The sequence below is a fragment of the Periophthalmus magnuspinnatus genome, chromosome 24 (genome assembly GCF_009829125.3).
Source record: "Periophthalmus magnuspinnatus isolate fPerMag1 chromosome 24, fPerMag1.2.pri, whole genome shotgun sequence".
Taxonomy (NCBI): Eukaryota; Metazoa; Chordata; class Actinopteri; order Gobiiformes; family Gobiidae; genus Periophthalmus; species Periophthalmus magnuspinnatus.
In genome coordinates, this window is record NC_047149.1 from 3208402 (window position 1) to 3229049 (window position 20648).

Genomic DNA, 20648 nt, shown 5'->3' on the forward strand with positions numbered 1-20648 from the left:
ATAAAACATTCTGCAATAACAAACTGCAGAATGGGCCTTATTGTGAAATGGTTTTAAATTGATAACGCACTAACAAAGCACACAAATCTGTCCTGTCCAGAGCATCAGAAAATTCAGCAGATTTTAGGCTTGAATAAATGAGTTTACATTTTACATGTAAAATAATTGAACAGGCCGGTTGTGTGATGCATAGTTTCAAGATTATAGACCAAGATGAGCTCTCACTGTCTAATAGTAACAGGTCCATTATTATTGGTAAAATAATAGATGCAGCAGAATACAGGAATGTATGTGTTTTTGTAAAATTGTCCTGGAGGGAGGCCCCCTCAAAACAGGTGGGTCATTTTTTTCTTGCTTTTAAACAGCCACGCTGAAACAGAGGGTTGCTGTAAAATTGATAGGCCGCTCTATAATAAACGCTCCCAGTAGATTTCAAAGCCCCACTCTGCCCATGTCAGATAGAGTGCTTTTAGGTTCAAAACAACTGGATTTCATTGAAACTGGCAACCCAAAATAGAAAGTCATGTGAGGCTCATTCTGCTTTCTGATTGGATATTCGTCTTAAATCAAAACACTAATTATAACATAAATAAATTTGTTCTGTTTTAGTGTTCAGTCGGGCTGTGACTTAATGAGATGTTAGTCCTGGTCTAATCCTGATCTAATCCTGGTTTAATCCCGGTCTCTGCCCCATTCAGACCTGGTTTAGTCCTGGATCAGTCTCATGTGAGCGATGGCTGAAAATGTCTTCAAATCGCTGAGCTCTGAGTTTTTCTGACTTTGGTTTGACCTGGAAACAAGACACACACATGTACACAAGTACACTTATACACATATATACGCACATGTACACTCATACACACACATACATATACAGACACAGAAATGCACACAAGTATACACACACGTGTACACATACGCACATACACGTACACATGCACACATACATATACACTTATACACTCACACGCACACCTACGCACACACACACACACACACATTCTGATTGGTGGAAGCGTTAACCTGGCCAGTACAGTGATATTTATATAAATCTGCACATTCAAACAAATACACATACCACGGAACAACCTGACAACTCAAACTTGAAATAAATCCAGAGAAAAACTCAAGAGATCTTTCCCTCCACAAAGGAACAAAGTGCCTCTTCTCTCTGCAAGTTTGGCACAGACTGAAGTCTGGTTCTGTGAAAATCGGCTCAAGTACGTCGGCACTGCCATGTTTGTTTTGGTTTGTTTGAGCTCTTCGGCTTTAAAGCGGGGGTATTTTTCAAAATCAACTTTTTGACCTTTCTTATAGTGTTGTTCCCTCATCAAAAACATGTCTGAAGAGACTTAGATGTCATCCATGCATGTTTGAGTAATCTAGAGATCTCTCCCAGCCTCTATTCAAACCCTCCTTACGGTTAGCTGTATGAGGGTTTATAAGAATCAGATTTAGACCTGGTTTAATCCTGGTTCAGAGATGCTTCCGACCTGGTTTAGACCTAATTTGGTCCTAGTTTAGACCTGGTTTAGTCCTGGTTTAGACCTGGTTTAGACCTGTTTTAGTCCTGGTTTAGACCTGATTTAGACCTGCTTTAGTCCTGGTTTTGTCCTCGTTTAGACCTGGTTTAGACCTGGTTTAGACCTGGTTTAGTCCTGATTTAGACCTGGTTTAGTCCTGGTCTAGACCTGGTTTGGGCCTGGTTTAGACCTGGTTTAGTCCTGCTTTAGTCCTGATTTAGACCTGTTTTAGTCCTGGTTTAGATCTGTTTTAGTCCTGGTTTAGACCTGGTTTAGACCTGTTTTAGTCCTGGTTTAGACCTGGTTTAGACCTGATTTAGTCCTGGTTTAGTATTGATTTATTCCGGGTTTAGACCTCATTCAGTTCTGGTTTAGACCTGGTTTAGTCCTGGCCTACACCTGGTTTAGACCTGATTTAGACCTGATTTAGACCTGGCTTAGTCCTGGTTCAGACCTGGTTTAGTCCTGGTGTAGTCCTGGTTTAGTCCTGGTTTATTCTGGGTTTAGTCCCGGTTTAGTCCTGGTTTAGACCTTGTTCAGTCCTGGTTTAGACCTGGTTTAGTCCTGGTTCGGGCTCATTCTGGGGCACAGATGTTTGCTAAGAGCCTGTAATCCTCTGGTGTGTTTTTATTTATTGATTAAACCTAAATTTAACCTTTTCAAACTCAGTCCTGACCCAAATCCAGACCCAGATCTAGACTCAGATCCTGGCCCAGTTTTGCTGCAGGTCTCCAGAGGGGGCAGTGCTGAGCCACTTTCTCCTTTATATTTCCACTTTACTTTTAAAAGACTTTTTCAATTCTGTGATGAAATGTCTCATTTCTGTCAGTGACAAGGTCCATTCTCTTGCTGTGTTTCTCCAACCCCACCACATGTGGGAGGGCATCTGACACAACGGCACATGTGGGAGGGCATCTGACACAACACCACATGTGGGAGGCATCTGACACACGGGGATACAGAGGATGGGAGGGCATCTGACACACGGGGGATACAGAGGATGGGAGGGCATCTGACACACGGGGATACAGAGGATGGGAGGGCATCTGACACACGGGGATACAGAGGATGGGAGGGCATCTGACACCTTGAGACATTTCGATGCTTTCCAGACATGTGACATAAAACATATTTTTAATCCTTTGCGGTTTGTCTCCATGGTGATCCCTCTCCTCCCCGCCTAGAGTGTTTTCAGTCTGAGCGACATATTTTACACCAGATGCCCTCCCTGACAACACTCACATCCTCCTTTTCTCCCCTCACCTCTACCTCCTTAGCCCCCTGCTCTCTCGCTCTCTCTTGTGAGTTTTTAGCCATCTCTCCCTCCTCCATTTTGCTCTTCTCTTCTCTCCCCCAACCTTCCCTTTCTCCCTCTCTCCCTCCCTCCCTCTCTTTTCCCCATTCTGGTCTGGTACTTCTCTCTTTTCTGTCCCCTCCCTCTCCTCTCTCTTCCTCTAACTTGCCTCACCCTCTCTCCTCTCCCCTTCTCTCTCCTCTCTCTTCTCGCTCTCCCCTCTCTCTTCCCCATCTTTTCTCCTCTCCTCCTCTTTCTGCTCTCGTTCCTGTGGAGGTGTGTGGGAGTTGATGGAGCTGTAGGGGGCGCCGCTGACACATGACACAGCCCCGATGTCTTACAGACTCGTTTATTTCAGACTTTTGTTTTAAAATAAACTCAAGGGGAAGGCATCTGACTGACGGGGGAGGGCATCTGACTCACAGAGAGGGCACCTGACACACAGTTAGGGCATCTGTCCTGGTCCTGGCTCAGGTCTTAACCCTGGTCTTGATCCTGCTTCAGGTCCTGGCTCAGATCTTGCCCTCTTGCCTGTCCTGGTTCTGGCTCAGGTCTTGGCCCTGGGTTTGATCCTGGTTCAGGTCCTGGTCCTGGCTCAGGTCTTGGGTCTTGCCCTATTGTCTGTCCTGGGCCTGTCTCAGGTCTTGGATCAGATCTTGGCCCTGGTCTTGATCATGGTTCAGATCTCAGAAGGTCCTGGTTTAGTTTTTGGACACTTTTACAAATGAGAGTAATTACAGAACATTTAAAGGCTCGTGTTTCACATACATCTCTCTCTCTCTCTCTTTTCTCTTTCCTCTATAACTGTAACATTAATCTCTCGTTTCTCCTCCCTCCCTTATCTCTTTCTCTTTCACTCTCTACCATCCATCTCTCTCCTCTATAACTGTAACATCACTCTCTCGCTCTTTTCTCTCCCCTCTATCCTCTATAGCTGTAACTTCACTCTCTCTTCTTTCTCTCCCCTTCCTCGTCACTTTTTCTTTCACTCTACCAAATATCTCACACCTTTTCTCCTCTCCCTCCCTCTTTCCTCTCTTCTCCATCCCCCATCCCTTTTCTCTTGGTCTTTCTCCTCTCTCTCTCCTTCCCTCTCCCCCATTTACACTCCCTTGTCCTTTTTTCTCTCCCTCTTCTCTCTTTTTCTCCCTCTATCTGCCCCAACTTTCCCTCCATTATTCTTTCTCTCTCCCCTCTTCTTTCCCTCTCTCTTTCTCACTCTCCCTCTGCAGTGGCTCATTGGATAGAGCCCTGTGCCGTTTAACGCTGAGATGTGTGGTTTAATTCCTACTGCCTGTGGACTGTCCCTTGTGTCCTTGGGCAATCTTGTCCTTTGATCCTTACCACAGTCACTACCCTAACCACAGTCACTACTAACTTTAACCACAGTCACTACTAACTTTAACCACAGTCACTACCCTAACCACAGTCACTACTAACTTTAACCACAGTCACTACTTTAACCATATTCACTACTAACTTTAACCACAGTCACTACTTTAACCACAGTAACTACTAACTTTAACCACAGTCACTACTAACTTTAACCACAGTCACTACTTTAACCACAGTAACTACTAACTTTAACCACAGTCACTACTAACTTTAATGACAGTCACTACTTTAACCACATTCACTACTAACTTTAACCACAGTCACTACTTTAACCACAGTAACTACTAACTTTAATCACAGTCACTACTAACTTTAACCACAGACACTACTAACTTTAACCACAGTAACTACTAACTTTAACCACAGTCACTACTAACTTTAACCACAGTCACTACTTTAACCACATTCACTACTAACTTTAACCACAGTCACTACTTTAACCACAGTAACTACTAACTTTAACCACAGTCACTACTTTAACCACAGTCACTGCTAACTTTAACCACAGTCACTACTTTAACCACAGTAACTACTAACTTTAACCACAGTCACTACTTTAACCACAGTCACTACTTTAACCACAGTCACTACTAACTTTAACCACAGTCACTACTTTAACCACAGTCACTACTAACTTTAACCACAGTCACTACTTTAACCACAGTCACTACTAACTTTAACCACAGTCACTACTTTAACCACAGTCACTACTAACTTTAACCACAGTCACTACTTTAACCACAGTAACTACTAACTTTAACCACAGACACTACTAACTTTAACCACAGACACTACTAACTTTAACCACAGACACTACTAACTTTAATCACAGTCACTACTAACTTTAACCACAGACACTACTAACTTTAACCACAGACACTACTGACTTTAATCACAGTCACTACTAACTTTAACCACAGTCACTACTTTAACCACAGTCACTACTAACTTTAACCACAGACACTACTAACTTTAGCCACAGTCACTACTTTAACCACAGTCACTACTAACTTTAACCACAGTCACTACTAACTTTAACCACAGTCACTACTTTAACCATAGTCACTACTAACTTTAACCTCAGTCACTACTTTAACCACAGTAACTACCAACTTTAATCACAGTCACTACTAACTTTAACCACAGACACTACTAACATTAATCACAGTCACTACTAAATTTAACCACAGACACTACTAACTTTAACAACAGTCACTACTAACTTTAACCACAGTCACTACTTTAACCACAGACACTACTAACTTTAATCACAGTCACTACTAACTTTAACCACAGACACTACTTTAACCACAGTCACTACTAACTTTAACCACAGTCACTACTTTAATCACAGTCACTACTAACTTTAACCACCGACACTACTAACTTTAACCACAGTCACTACTGTAACCACAGTCACTACTAACTTTAACCACAGACACTACTAACTTTAACCACAGTAACTACTAACTTTAACCACAGTCACTACTAACTTTAACCACAGTCACTACTTTAACCACATTCACTACTAACTTTAACCACAGTCACAACTTTAACCACAGTAACTACTAACTTTAATCACAGTCACTACTAACTTTAACCACAAACACTACTAACTTTCACCACAGTCACTACTAACTTTAACCACAGTCACTACTTTAACCACATTCACTACTAACTTAACCACAGTCACTACTTTAACCACAGTAACTACTAACTTTAATCACAGTCACTACTAACTTTAACCACAGACACTACTAACTTTAACCACAGTCACTACTTTAACCACAGTCACTACTAACTTTAACCACAGACACTACTAACTTTAACCACAGTAACTACTAACTTTAACCACAGTCACTACTAACTTTAACCACAGTCACTACTTTAACCACATTCACTACTAACTTTAACCACAGTCAATACTTTAACCACAGTAAATACTAACTTTAATCAGTCACTACTAACTTTAACCACAGACACTACTAACTTTAACCACAGTAACTACTAACTTTAACCACAGTCACTACTAACTTTAATCACAGTCACTACTAACTTTAACCACAGACACTACTAACTTTAACCACAGTCACTACTTTAACCACAGTCACTACTAACTTTAACCACAGACACTACTAACTTTAACCACAGTAACTACTAACTTTAACCGCAGTCACTACTAACTTTAACCACAGTCACTACTTTAACCACAGTAACTACTAACTTTAATCACAGTCACTACTTTAACCACAGTAACTACTAACTTTAACCACAGTCACTACTTTAACCACAGTCACTACTAACTTTAACCACAGTCACTACTTTAACCACAGTAACTACTAACTTTAACCACAGTCACTACTTTAACCACAGACACTACTAACTTTAACCACAGTCACTACTTTAACCACAGTCACTACTAACTTTAACCACAGTCACTACTTTAACCACAGACACTACTAACTTTAACCACAGTCACTACTTTAACCACAGTCACTACTAACTTTAACCACAGACACTACTAACTTTAACCACAGACACTACTAACTTTAATCACAGTCACTACTAACTTTAACCACAGACACTACTAACTTTAACCACAGTCACTACTAACTTTAACCATAGTCACTACTTTAACCACAGACACTACTAACTTTAACCACAGACACTACTACCTTTAACCATATTCACTACTAACTTTAACCATAGTCACTACTTTAACCACAGACACTACTAACTTTAACCACAGACACTACTAACTTTAACCATAGTCACTACTTTAACCACAGACACTACTAACTTTAACCATAGTCACTACTTTAACCACAGACACTACTTTAACCACAGACACTACTAACTTTTACCACAGACACTACTAACTTTAACCATATTCACTACTAACTTTAACCATAGTCACTACTTTAACCACAGACACTACTAACTTTAACCACAGACACTACTAACTTTAACCATAGTCACTACTTTAACCACATACACTACTAATTTTAACCATAGTCACTACTTTAACCACAGACACTACTAACTTTAACCATAGTCACTACTTTAACCACAGACACTACTAACTTTAACCATAGTCACTACTTTAACCACAGACACTACTAACTTTAACCATAGTCACTACTAACTTTGACTTTCACCACAGTCACTCCTGACTTATCACAGTCACTATAACCTTTAACCACAGTCACTACTAACTTTAACTACGGTCACTACTAACTTTCACCACAGTCACTACGAACTTTAAGCACAGTCACTGCTAACTTTAACTACAGTCACTACTAACTTTAACTTTAACCACAGTCACTCCTGACTTATCACAGTCACTATAAACTTTAACCACAGTCACTACTAACTTTAACTTTATCTTTAACCACAGTCACTACTAACTAACTTTAACTTTAACCACAGTCACTACTTACTTTAACTACAGTCACTCCTAACTTTAACTTTAACCACAGTCACTACTAACTTTAACTACAGTCACTACTAACTTTAACTTTAACCACAGTCACAACTAACTTTAACCACAGTCACAACTAACTTTAACTTTATCCACAGTCACTCCTGACTTACCAAAGTCATTACTAACTTTATCTACAGTTATTACTAACTTTCACCACAGTCACTACTAAGTTACTACAGTCAATGGCAGACAAGCAAATTAATCAAGAGAAAACAAGCAAATGGAGAATTGTCCCCGAGCCTGGGACAGATAGAGGTCTGTGTGAGTTTCTACAGAGGGTCTAAACCCCTCCTCCTTTAAAGAGTCCTCAGTGTCAGTTTAATGTTCTTTCTTGTGTTCTTTACTGTCTCAGGTCACAGGTTCAGATTAATGCTGTTTGTCTTCATGTCTTTTATCTCTGATGAGCTGCACATATGAATGTTTTATCAGAGCCTTATACATTTATATGGAGGTTGGCACATTTAAGCCCCTGGGGGGTTTTGGTGACCTTCACGTTCTGTTGTATCAAGAATGTTGCGCTGTAGTTTTTACAGAATGAAAATAAATACTAAATAAACTAAACCAACCTTAACCTAAACCCTAACCTGTGTCTGTGGAGTTTGCATGTTCTGACCGAGTCTGTGTGGAGTTTGCATGTTCTCCCTGTGTATTTGTGGAGTTTGCATCTTCTCTGTATTTGTGAAGTTTGCATCTTCTCTCTGTATTTGTGGAGTTTGCATCTTCTCTCTGTGTTTGTGTTAGTATGCATGTTATCCCTGTGTCTGTGTGGGTTTCCTCTAGTTTCCCCCATCAGCCCAAAACAGGCACAACAGGTCAAATCCTGCTGTTGAGGTCATCCTGTCCAAGACTAGACCAAGATCTGGAGATTTGAAGAATGGGTCAAATCAGCCTGTGCACCGTTTAGTCTTGATGTTTAAAGAGTTTAAATCAGGACTCTGGAGAGAGAGAAGAAAGGGAGATTTATGTAAGAGCTGCAAGGACACCCCCCTCCTTTTTGTGTTTTTATAATAATCATAGCAATAACGCATTCTTCTCATAAAGCGCTTTGCAAAGTCATTTACCATTTCCCTCTCAAATTCTCTCCTTTTCTCTCTCTCTCTCTCTCCTTTTTTCCCTCTTCATTTGAATAGCATTAGCATTAGTGCATTAGCATGTGTCAGATCCTGTGCGCTAACACAGGTGACCTCATGTTGACCCCTCGCTGACCTGTGACCCCCGAGAGACCAGGAACTTCAAACAGACGTGATACGCATGATTATCACATCTACTCCTCCTCTCCTCCTTCTCCTCTACCTTTCTCCTCCTCACCTCTGAATCAGAAACTATTTTATCAGTCTATTACCTTTGCAGCTGCGCCCTCTGCTGGTGTACTGGAGGCACGCACACACACGCACACACACCCCCACACACCCCCACACACATACACACACACATCTGTACCTCCCTCTCGCTCCTTTCTTTTCCAATTCTCTCTTTTTCTCCTGTCTCACCTCCTTGACACCCTCCTCTCTTCCTCTCTTTTTCTTTCTCTTGTACTCTCCTCTCTGGTCCTGTCTGACCTGAGGTGCCCTCTTCACTCACTCTCTCCCTACCTCCTACTCCCTAGTCCCTACACCCTAGCCCCTTTTCCCTAGTCCTCCTTTTTTGATTAAGAAGTGACTTAATTTCACTGGTGATCCATGGCTTGATGTTAGACAAGCAGCAGATGTTTTTCTTTGAAAGGACATTCTCTATAATACCGTGTGTCATTTCATCAACATCCATATATTCATCCATAAGTGTCCAGTGTGTCCTCTCAAAACAGTCCCTTAGACTGTCACAAGCCTCAGCTGTTCAGTTTCTTTGTGACAACTGGCTGTTAATGTGGCTGAAGGAGAAACAGGATGTGGTGAGATTTTGTGATTGGAGGCAGGGCTGTATCGCAGTGGGCCTCTTTGACATTAGCAGAGAGGAGATCCAGTGTTCTGTTGTCTCTTGTAACATACTGTGTAAAACCAGTCTGATGTGGGCTTAGTGTGACATGGTTGAAATCACCTGATATGATGAAGAGGGCATCAGGATGCTGGGTCTGTAACCTGGAAACAGTTCCACTGATTATGTTACAGGCAGTGTCTGGTACAGCTCTTGGTTGAATATAAACTAAAACAGACATGTGAAAACTCTCTCGCCACATAGTATGGCCTCAGGCCCAGTGCCACAAGTTCAGCGTCTTGACAGCAGATGTTCTCCTTTACTGTTACTTGCCCTGAATAACCCCATCGGCTGTTTACAGACACAAGTCCTCCTCCTTTACTCCTCCCACTTGAGGCATCTCTATTCTGTTCTGATCAGTGTGAATCTGTTTAAGTCCACAGATGAGTCTAAACTGTGATTGTTTAACCATCACTCAGTGAAAAGTAAAAGTCTGCACTCACTAGAGCCTCTTGTTCATCAGTCTTATTTGGCAAGGAGTTTACATTTACAATTAAAATCTTTGGCACAAATGACTTCCACCTCCATCTCATGTTCCTCCTTTGTTTCCCAGCTCTGCAGCCTCTGTACCTCCTCTTTATGTCCACTGGACTCTCTCCTCTCTCCTTGTTTCCTTGTCTCAGATAAAGTGCAAATTGAAAATTCTTCTTCATTTAAACTTACAGAGCTCAGAGCTTCTTCATTTAAACTTACAGAGCTCATCTTACACTTCACCGTCGCTCCCCCCTCCTCCTCCCTCTCTCTCCCTCCTTCTTTCTCTCTCATTCTCTCATCTCTTTTCACTCTCCCTCCTCTCTTTCACCAGTGACCACATCTATCTGACTCACCTATTAAATTTCTCGCTGTGTTCTCTCTCCTTCCTCCCTCATCTTTTTCCCTCTCTCTCCCCTCCCTCCCTCTCTGTCTTCCCCCCTCCTCTCTATCACCTTTCTCCCTCTCCTTCTCTCTTTTCGCTCCCTTCCTCCCTCCTCTCCCTCCCTCCTCTCCATCTCTCTCTGTCTCTCTCTCTCTCTATTCATTGGAGGGCAGCCTCTTCTTGTCTGCATCAGATTCTGTAACTTCGTGTCCAGTCAAACCCAGGTCCAAGTGTGCCTCAGCTTTTTCTCAACTTTTATAACCTCCTCATCTCCTCCCTCCTCATCTCCTCCCTTTGTATCCTCCCTGGTCATCTTCTCCCTGCTCCTCTAATCTCCTCTCCTATGTCGCTTATGGTGTATTTTGACAGATTTTAGGATTTGACACAAGTGTATTTTGATGAGTCAAATCTCAGGTCCAGATGGAAACGCCCACAAGCAAAACACTACAACTATAACTCCGCTTATGTCACAGATAATACTCCCTACAAACACCTCCCGTTATGTTACTGTCATGATCCCTGCCGGTCCTGCCCCTTTTTCACCTCCCCACTCCCTCCTGTGTCCAAGCCTGAAGCTGGGCGGAGATTTTTGGCTCCTCCCGTGCACACCTGGGGCTAATCACCAATCAACCACACCTGGGAAGGATAAGAGGAGCCAGGACCTGACACCCAGCGCCACATCGTCCGCGTATATTTATGGTACTCCTTGCTTAGCTCCGTTCTTGTTTTTGTGCTCTTTGGGTTTTACTTACTGGATATTCTTGGTCCTCACCAGATCCTGCTCCCTGGACCTGCTCTGTCCCCCTGTTTCCGACCCTGCTCTTCCTCACCGGTACTGTCTGCCCCGTCTCAGACCCTGCTCCTCACGCTTTCACCTTGGACCACGGCACTCTCCCCAATTCACCGTTTGGTAATACCCCCTACAGTCCTGTACTCATAGATGACTATCCTTTTGGCTCTTTATACTCTAGACTGAGGCACTTCTATTGTAAATAGTGTAATATCATGTTATTGTGTTCTCATGTTGTGTGTTTATGTCTGGTGTAATGTCTAAATGTCTCTGTTTTCATATTGAATGTTTCATGTTTGCACCTGCCTTAGGACAATGGATGAAATTTAGCGCCAGTGCTAACTCCGGCATATTTATGTGGAAATTCTTTTGTAGACGCATTGATTAATATGTACTGTCCTAATAAAAAAAAAAAAAAAAAAAAAAAAACACCTCCCCTTATGTCAGTTTTTTTGTTCTTGTTCATTTACAAAAAAATAAGGGACATACAAACTGAAGTATTTTTAACATGCATAGAAAAATATTTTTTATAATACATTACAGAAAATGAGAGAAAAAAAAATCACAGAAGGATAATAAATAAATCTACACAAGTGCATTTCTATGGCTCAGAGTCAGTTAATCTGTAATGTTCAGTTTGATTTAGCTGCTCATTTGCCACTTCGGACTGGGGACTTTAAAAACCTGGATTTTTGTGTATATGTGTGTGTGTGTATGTATGTATGTATGTATATATATATATATATATATACTGTTTTGTCTGTATATACTGTTTTCTTAATATATAACTGTTTTTTCTCTGTATTTTATGTTTTGTTCGTATATACTGTTTTGTTCGTGCCCCTTGTTCCTGTTTTATTGCAGCTTTTGGCCGTTGTCACTAAACAAAGTCAAACACATGGGAAGCACCATCCCGACATCATTGTGCCAAATTTCACATTCTTCACTAATCCTAATAAGTTGTTGTATTACTTTGAAAATGAGGAACGTTAGGACATTTTCCCATTAGGATAAGACAGACCTTTACGTGCTCTGCCATGGCAACACAAATCAAAATACGACATGGGTCCTATTGACTTTTGTGATCAGAATAATATGAAGAGTCATTGTGCCAAATTTCAGTCTTCTATGATGCTAATATTTTTCTTATGAATAGGAAAATGTGTGATTTTCATTGGGATAACGTTGCAAAAACATCATGGGCCTCATTGACTCTTTTGATTGGGATGACCAATTGGAATTTTGGGTGAAATTTTGTGATATTTCGGAAAACAAAATATCTGTGGTTGTACCTTCTCCATGATGGGCCACAGAGCATCTCGGGCTAGTTCGTACTCTGTGATCATGTCCTGTCATAGATAATACTCCCTACAACTAATCTAGGTCTAAACCAGGTCTATAACGGGACAATTACAGGACTGTACTCGCATCTCATGACGTGTGAGATTGTGCTGCCCCCTGGTGGAGGATCTTTCACACGTGTTCTGTTTTTCTCATTTGAAAAAGGTTGATAAAAATATAGTCTCATTTCTAAATTAAATTTTCAAAAACTCAAATCAGAACTACAGCTGAGGAAAGTGTCACTCTTGTTTTGGTTCTGTGTCAGGACTGTACCTGAACACTAAAGCTGGACTCCCATCATCAAACCATCCACTCATCTAGACCCGGAATAAACTCGGACTAAACCAGGACTGAACCAGGACTAAACCAAGACTGAACCAGGCAGAACCCCGGGCCCACACCAGGCCGTGAACACTTCTGTGGCCGTGTCCTTTGCGCGTGTCCTCAGGTCTGAGCGTTGGTCTTCACAAACTGAAGAGACTGATGTTATTTTCCGTTGTTATTTTGTTTTTGACACAGCGCAGCGTCAAACCCAAAACTGGAAACTGCCAAACCACAGCCGAGTTATTTCAGTGGGTCTAGTGTACAAATACAACCACGGCTGAACCAGGGCTGAACCTGAGGTAAAATAGGACTAAACATGGGGGAACAGCGGATCTAGACCAAATCGAACCAAGCCTCAAGTAATTTTCTCAGTAACATTTTTTCTTTAGAGCTGATAATGAGCTGAGCCTAAAAAGCATCTCCTGAAGCGCTCCTCAGTCCCCTGCTCTTCTGCTCCTCGCTCTCTTCCCTCTCTCTCCCTCTCTATCCTCTCTCTTTCTCTCTCCTCCCTCTCTCCTCTCTCTCTTTCCTCTACGCTCTCCCTCTCTCCTCCCTCTCGCCCTCTTCCTCTCCCTCTCTCTCTCCTCCACGCTCTCCTCTCCCTCTCTCTTCCTCTCACCTCCCACTCTCTCTCTCTTTCGCTTCCTCTCTCCTCCCTTTCTCCTCTCTCCACCCCCTCTCTCGCGCTCTCTCTCCTCCCTTTGTCTCTCTCCTCCCCCTCTCTCTCTTTCTCTTCCTCTCTCCTCCCCCTCTCTCTCCTTCCTCTCTCCCTTTCTATCTCCTCCCTCTCCCTTTCTCTCTCCTCCCTCTCTCCCTTTCTCTCTCTCTTCCTCTCTCCTCCCTCTCACTCCTCTCTCTCTACATCTCTCCTCGTTTTTCTTCTCTGTCACGTCACTGAGCCGGTTGACTTTTTCTTGGTGCGATGGAAGTTCCACGTATTTCCCGGTGCTCCCCCGAGTCTCTGGCCGGGCTGGGGGCGCTCCTCCTCGGGCTGCTCTGCTCCGGTTCCGCGGGGTTCGAGCTGGTTCTTCTGCACACTAACGACGTGCACGCGCGCGTGGAGGAGACCAGCGTGTTCTCGGGGAAGTGCAGTAGGTCCAGAGGAGCGGAGTGCTTCGGAGGAGTGGCCCGGAGAGCGACTCTCGTCAGGCGGGTGCGGGGCAGCGGGCTCCCGGTGCTGCTGCTGGACGCGGGGGACCAGTTCCAAGGTTCCGTTTGGTTCAGTTTCTACAAAGGAGCCGAGGCCGCGCACTTCATGAATGCGCTGCGCTACGACGCCATGGTCAGAACCCCAGTCTTTAAGTATAATGTGTGCACTATAAAGTACTAAGTGTTTGTGTGGGCTTCAGACCGGAGAGTCTAGTAGTAGTAGTAGTAGTAGTAGTAGTAGTAGTAATAGTAGTAGTAGTAGTTGTAGTAGTCCAGTGAAGTAGCTGACTCAGAGGAAGGTGACTGAAGGGCCAGCTACATTATAGTAATTAAAGTGAACTGTAAATTATGTGTGAAGCTGCACCAGCGGGAACCAGGACTGAACCAGGACTAAACCAGGACTGAACCAGGGCATTTCTTTGAGAGCAGAGTGTGTGACAGAACTAACGATGACCAGTGTTGGGCATCTTACTTCAAAAATGTAATTAGTTATAGTTACAAGTTACTTCTCCCAAAAAGTTACTTTTTGGGAGAGGTAACTAGTTACTAGGCAAAGTAACTATGACGTTACTTATTATGTTAAAACAATAAAAACACAACAGATGTGAACCTTTACCATTTATTTCACTTTAAAAGATTGCCACTATATTGTATTTGTTTACAAGTAAATTATAGAATGTATCAAAAATAAAAAAAAATATAAAAAATGTTATTTGAAGTGCAAATAAATCAACACGTCACGCAATTTCAGACAACTGTACTTCAAATATTTTCTTCATTATAATACTGAAAAAAAAATCATTGCCATGTATTGCAAAACTAAGGCATTCAAATGTAAATCATGTAAAATAAGACAAAACCTTTAAGCTTTTCTGGCCACACACTGTAATTCTCTACCCAGTATTCAAATATTAATCACTCTCATTTCAACATAAACTGAACTTTATCCAACTGTTTAACATTCAATAAAAGATTCACACAATCCCTCTAACACGTATCTATTCCTTTATTTATCTATCCATCCAATCAGCTGTCGATGCATGTGTGGACAGGACATCATTTCCCATCATGCATTAAGCGTTTGTAGTCCATGCAGGCGGCCGCTGGCGGTGGAGAGCTGCTGCGCTCGCCTTGCTCAAAAACCTCCCGTTACCGGCGCACAGGTTATGTCAGCGCAAGTCGGTGGCATCTTGGACACAAAACTAACCGGCATGCACCGCGCACCGATCGACGGCGATAGTATCTGCGCCCGCCTCATCTCAAACAAACCTTTTATCTCACCCCGAGCCGCAGCTCCTCGGCTGAGAGACTCTGATGAAGAGAAGAGTGAACTGAATTAAAGTAACGCGTCACATTTTATACTCAGTAACGGTAACGGCGTTAGGACGCTGGGAAAAGTAATTAATTAGATTACTCCGTTAGTGGAAAAAGTAACGCAGTTAGTAACGCCGTTATAATGTAACTCCGTTATTCCCAACACTGACCATGACACAGATGGGACTTTCATTCTGACTTTTGTGTTGCCCAAAATGATACACGAGAAACACGAGTTTCCGTTTCAGAGGCTTTCAGAGCCATTCCAATCTGAGCCTTGCAACTCTCACTCTGAGGTACAGATCAAGTGTCACGTTTGGTTAGTGAAGAGTAGTGACCAAAGGTCCAGTCCAGAGCCTGCTTTCTGAACACTTTCACACTGAGGGACAAACATAAAATGTAAAAAGCTTTATGTTTGTTGTTAGCTATCCATTTATCAGTCACTGATTCACCTGAACTGTGAGTTTGACCTTTTGACCATAGAAAACCATGTTGAACTCACCAGATGAAACAATAATTATAGACAAGGATACATTCTCACATTTACACAAAGACCACATCAAAACTGGGACTAAACTTGGACTCATTTCAGAACTAATCCTGGTCTAGACCAGTACTAGATCAGTACTAGACCAGGACTAAACTAGGACTAAACCAGGACTAAACCAGGGCCAAAATATCTCTGCCATCTGGTCTAAATTTTGCTCAAACCAGGACCGAGCAGGGACAAGTGAGCACTCCCTCAGTGAGTATCAGAATGTGTATTTTTGGTTGATGCTTTTAATGACTTTATTTTTAGATTTAAGTCTGAAGTTCCTCATAATAGTTTTCCCCATGTTATTCCACTTTTCCCTATGTTTTGCCCATGGTTTTCCGATAATATTCCCATGTTCTTCCTGTGTTATTGTCATGTTTTCCCATATTCTTCCCCATTCTCCCCTATGTTATTTCCATATTCTTCTCATGTTATTCCCATTTTTCCCCATATTTTTCCCATGTTTTTCCGACATTATTCCCGTATTTTCCTCATGTGCCCCCCATATTATCATGTTTTCCCATATGTTCTTCATGCATTTTTCCTATCTTCTTCCTATGTTTTCCCCATGTTATTCTTGAGATTTCCCCATGTTATTCCGGCTTTTTCCCATATTATTCCCACGTTTTCTCATGTTATTATTGAGTTTTTCCTGTGTTTTTCCCATGTTTTTCCCTGTGTCCCTCCAGGCGCTTGGGAATCATGAGTTTGATAACGGTGTGCCCGGTCTGATGGAGCCGTTCCTGAGGCAGCTCCAGTGTCCAGTGCTGAGTGCTAACATCCGCACAGACCCTCCGCTCACCTCCTCCTTTGGCACCGCCTACAGCCCCTACAAGGTGCTCTCTGTGGGGGGAGAGAGGGTCGGTATCGTGGGCTACACCTCCAGAGAGACACCCGCCCTGTCAGATCCAGGTATGCAAGACAGACCTGGTTTAGTCTTGGACCTGGTTTAGACCTGATTCAGCCCTGGACCTGGTTCAGTCCTGGTACAGACTTAGTTTAGTTGTGATTCAGTCCTGGACTCATTTTAGTCCTGGTTCAGTCCCTGACCTCCGCTGCTTCCTGCTTCTGAAGAGTGTAGACACAAACCTTGCTTGCTCCTGCTGCTTCCTTCCTTAATTTGCTTTTTAATCATTTTACCTCTTCCAGTGCTGGATTTGTCTAGTTATGATTTTCTTTTAACTAAACCAAGAATTTTAAACCATTTTTACATTTTTAACAACATTTCTGATGAGCCAGTGCCATGTCCAGGGGAAGAAACTGAAGTATTATTGTATTAGGAAGGATGGAGACTGAAGTGTGAAGAACCGGGTAACTTTAATACATGTCCAGAGCATAGGTAGTTGATAGGTTCACAACCTATATTAGAGTTCAAAAGAGAAGAGAAGACAAGAGAGATTATTTTGTCTCAATATTGAGGAGAAAGAGCGGAGAGGCAAAAAACCCCAGTTACAAACCACCACCCTCTCTGGGGCCCAGACCGTCTTTCACCTCTTTTATTAAAGTTAGGGGACCCTAGTTACATACACATACTCTGAAAGGGGGGGGGGGCAAGCAGTGTAAAAACATATGACGAAATACACAGAGAAATATATTCTGTTTTGCATTTCCAGAAGGTCACAAAACATCCTCCCATGATGTTTCTGTTTAGGTTTCACCGTGACCTTCTTCCCGTGGGATTCTGCACTTTCAAAAGACATTTTCTGCAAGACTCAAGAACAAACATTAGTGCAGATTACATAGTTTACATAATTGAATATAATGACTAAATAAAGTAGTGAACTGACTATAACTAATAGTAATGACTAAATAAAGAGTGAACATTACATTGCAGTACCTTTAAAATGAACAGTGAGATAACATAATATAACTTGAATATATATTTTGAATCCATCATTCCCTCCTGTTTATCGAACTGTGATTTGGAAGTACTCCTTCAGGGTTCTCGTCATCACTGCCCTCCAATAGGTACATCTGCACCCCTTTGTCCTCAGGTGCGGGTGAGATGGCAGCGGTTATTAACCTATTGATCAGGGAACGAAGACAAGGAATACAACAGCATCCATACAAGGTTAAAATAGCTACAAACACAGCAATTGATACTAGAACCGATGAGACCAGTGCTCTGCAGCGCCCAAACCCCCTTAGCCAGTCATCCCAGAAGGGGGTACTCAACCCAGACTGCTCCTTTAAGCGTCTATTCATCGCACGCAGGCTGCCTATAGCTCTAGTCAGGCTTCCGTCTGCAGCGGTATTGTTAGGGATGACCACGCAACAGCTGGCCCCAATAACAGAACAAACTCCTCCTCGTTCTGCCAGGAGCGTGTCAACAGCTATGCGGCATAAGTGAGGTGGCGCTTAATTGCTCGTGCACTGCTTCAAACCCCTCCTGTGTGTAGTTTCCCAATTTTTGTAGTGGATGTAGTTGATTCTGTCTACGTTTTTATTGGGAGTGATTGGAATTATAGCGGCTATTAAAGGAATGTTTTCAAATCCTGTGGCAATTTGATCAGCTAATTTATATTTATCAGGAACCCCTCTGGGCACTCCAATCGCATGGTTTTCAGTAGATTGTTGTTCAATCAATGCTGTTAATTGTTCTTGTTCTATTGACATTACTTCTATAGGTATTATCAGATTAACTAAAGCGCATACTCCAGTAAATTCATTTGGCATGTTTGCTCTAAGTATTTTCCCTCCACAGTACCAGTAGATGTCACTGTCACTGGGTAGTGCTTTATTTGTAGTCAGATTTTTTTCACATAGATTTCCATCAATATTACCTAAAACATTCGTTACCGAATTTGAGCGTTGGATACAGGTGTAATTTCCTTTTGGCAATTTGGCCTCAAATATTGGTTTTTGTTTTTGAGGCCTAGTTAGTGCCTCTGGTGCTGTTTTAGTTAAGATATCCTCCACACATTGCACTGTTAACTCAGGAGGTGTTGGTACCATTCTCAAAAGCGATCTGGGTCCCGTACAAGCAACACAGTCTTTATTAACGTACTTTGATGCCTGTTCTATCATTGTTAGCCAATTGTTTCCAAAATCAGATACACCAGTTGCCATATTGAACACTTGTTCTTTAGTAAAGGTTACTGTTGCTTTAATTTTTATTCCGCTACTTTGCAGCCTGGGACTCAGAACCGGTTCAGAGGTTTGTAACATTTCACATATAATTAATTTGTAAATAGGATCTATCCCTGATACATGAGCTCTCAGCAAAAACATCCATTATTCTTGACCATTATTAGTCAAATTTTTCTTTATGTTATTTATTGTTACCAGTAGATTGGATTCGGTTTTGGCTAAGGTTAGGAGCTCTGCCTGCCTACCTGCCCAGTCAGTTTTTGCCTGTGTCGGTGTCCATGTATTATCCTGGTCAGCTACTAATGTATCCCACCCTTGGTTTTGAATATCATTAGTAAGGTACCAATAGTCATTAGCGTATTTTATTCCATTTTGTGCATCTTTCCCAGCTGTAAGACTACTTATAGGAATAGTAATTGTGGTGATAGTTCCAATTGGTATGCAAACTTGAATTCCAAACCTGTAATGTCTTTCTTTTGAGCATTGATCTGTCTTTTTTTTTTTTTTACTTCTCGCTTTAGCCTGGTCAAATTGGATGTATGCATCACTATAGGATCTCCCACATAAACGTAGGAGTGCACAGCTTACATTGGTGTCACTGAAGGGGCAGGCAGTCTTACAGATCTTAAAGGTACTAACCCATACCAAAATGCCAGTGTGAGCATTATTGCAGCCATAGTGAGCATAAACATGTAAATAACATAAGTTATTTTACACGTATCACCTTTTTACAACCTTTTGTTGTCGTAGTACGTTAATGTACAATTTTACCATATCTAAACACTGTGTCCATGGTCTTTTAGTTTCCTCCATACACTTTTTTAATCTGTTTTTAATAGTACCATTCATTCTTTCTACTAATCCTGCACTTTGGGGGTGAGAAGCGCAGTGATTCTTTAAATTAATGCAGAATAATTGCCCTATGTTTGTGATTACTTCATTTACAAAATGTCTTCCATTATCTGATCATATTATTTCTGGTATTCCATATCTAGTTATGATATCTTTGCACAATGCTTTTGCTACTGTTTGCTACTGTTAGCGCATCTACTGCAACCAGGCTAAAACGAGAAGTAAAAAAAAAAAAACCGCAGAAGGCGAAGGCGTTTCCCCTAGTCACTGAATCTGTACCAGAGTGTGTGCTGCACATTTACATACGGCCAGGTTTTTTAGGAAGTTGTATTGCGGCTATCCGCGCTTTTAATAACTCAGCATGCACTACAGGTTTTCCCGTAGAAGCAACCATTCCACGGTGTTGCCAGTATTTAGCAAATAGGTGCACTGTTGAGTAAGCATAAGTGCTGTCTGTAAATATTGTACATATTTTGTCTTTCATAAGTTTACATGCCTCAGTTAATGCAACTAATTCTGCAGCCTGAGCAGAATAAGTATGGGGCAATGCTTTTGCTTGTAATATTTCTGTGTCTGTGACTACTGCATAACCTGTATGATTTTGCCCTTTTAAGGTCTTTTTGGTCTACACTTAGTAGTCTCTTCTGCCAATTCAATACAATTATGTGATTTGAATTTGAATTTTATTTGAATTTTATTTGAGTATGTTCATAAATCATGTAATACATGT

At 41.8% G+C, this 20648-nt stretch overlaps 1 protein-coding gene across 1 annotated transcript in view; it reads left to right on the plus strand.

Annotated features, from left to right (window-relative positions):
* Positions 1-13842: 13842 nt before the first annotated feature.
* The window catches only part of nt5e (5'-nucleotidase, ecto (CD73)), a 32452-nt gene continuing 25646 nt past the window's right edge, over positions 13843-20648 (plus strand). Inside the window, exons 1-2 of the mRNA XM_033991385.2 lie at positions 13843-14260; positions 16666-16888. Coding sequence (XP_033847276.1) covers positions 13901-14260; positions 16666-16888 — 583 coding nt within the window. The 5' untranslated portion in view covers positions 13843-13900. The remainder of the gene's footprint in view (positions 14261-16665; positions 16889-20648) is intronic.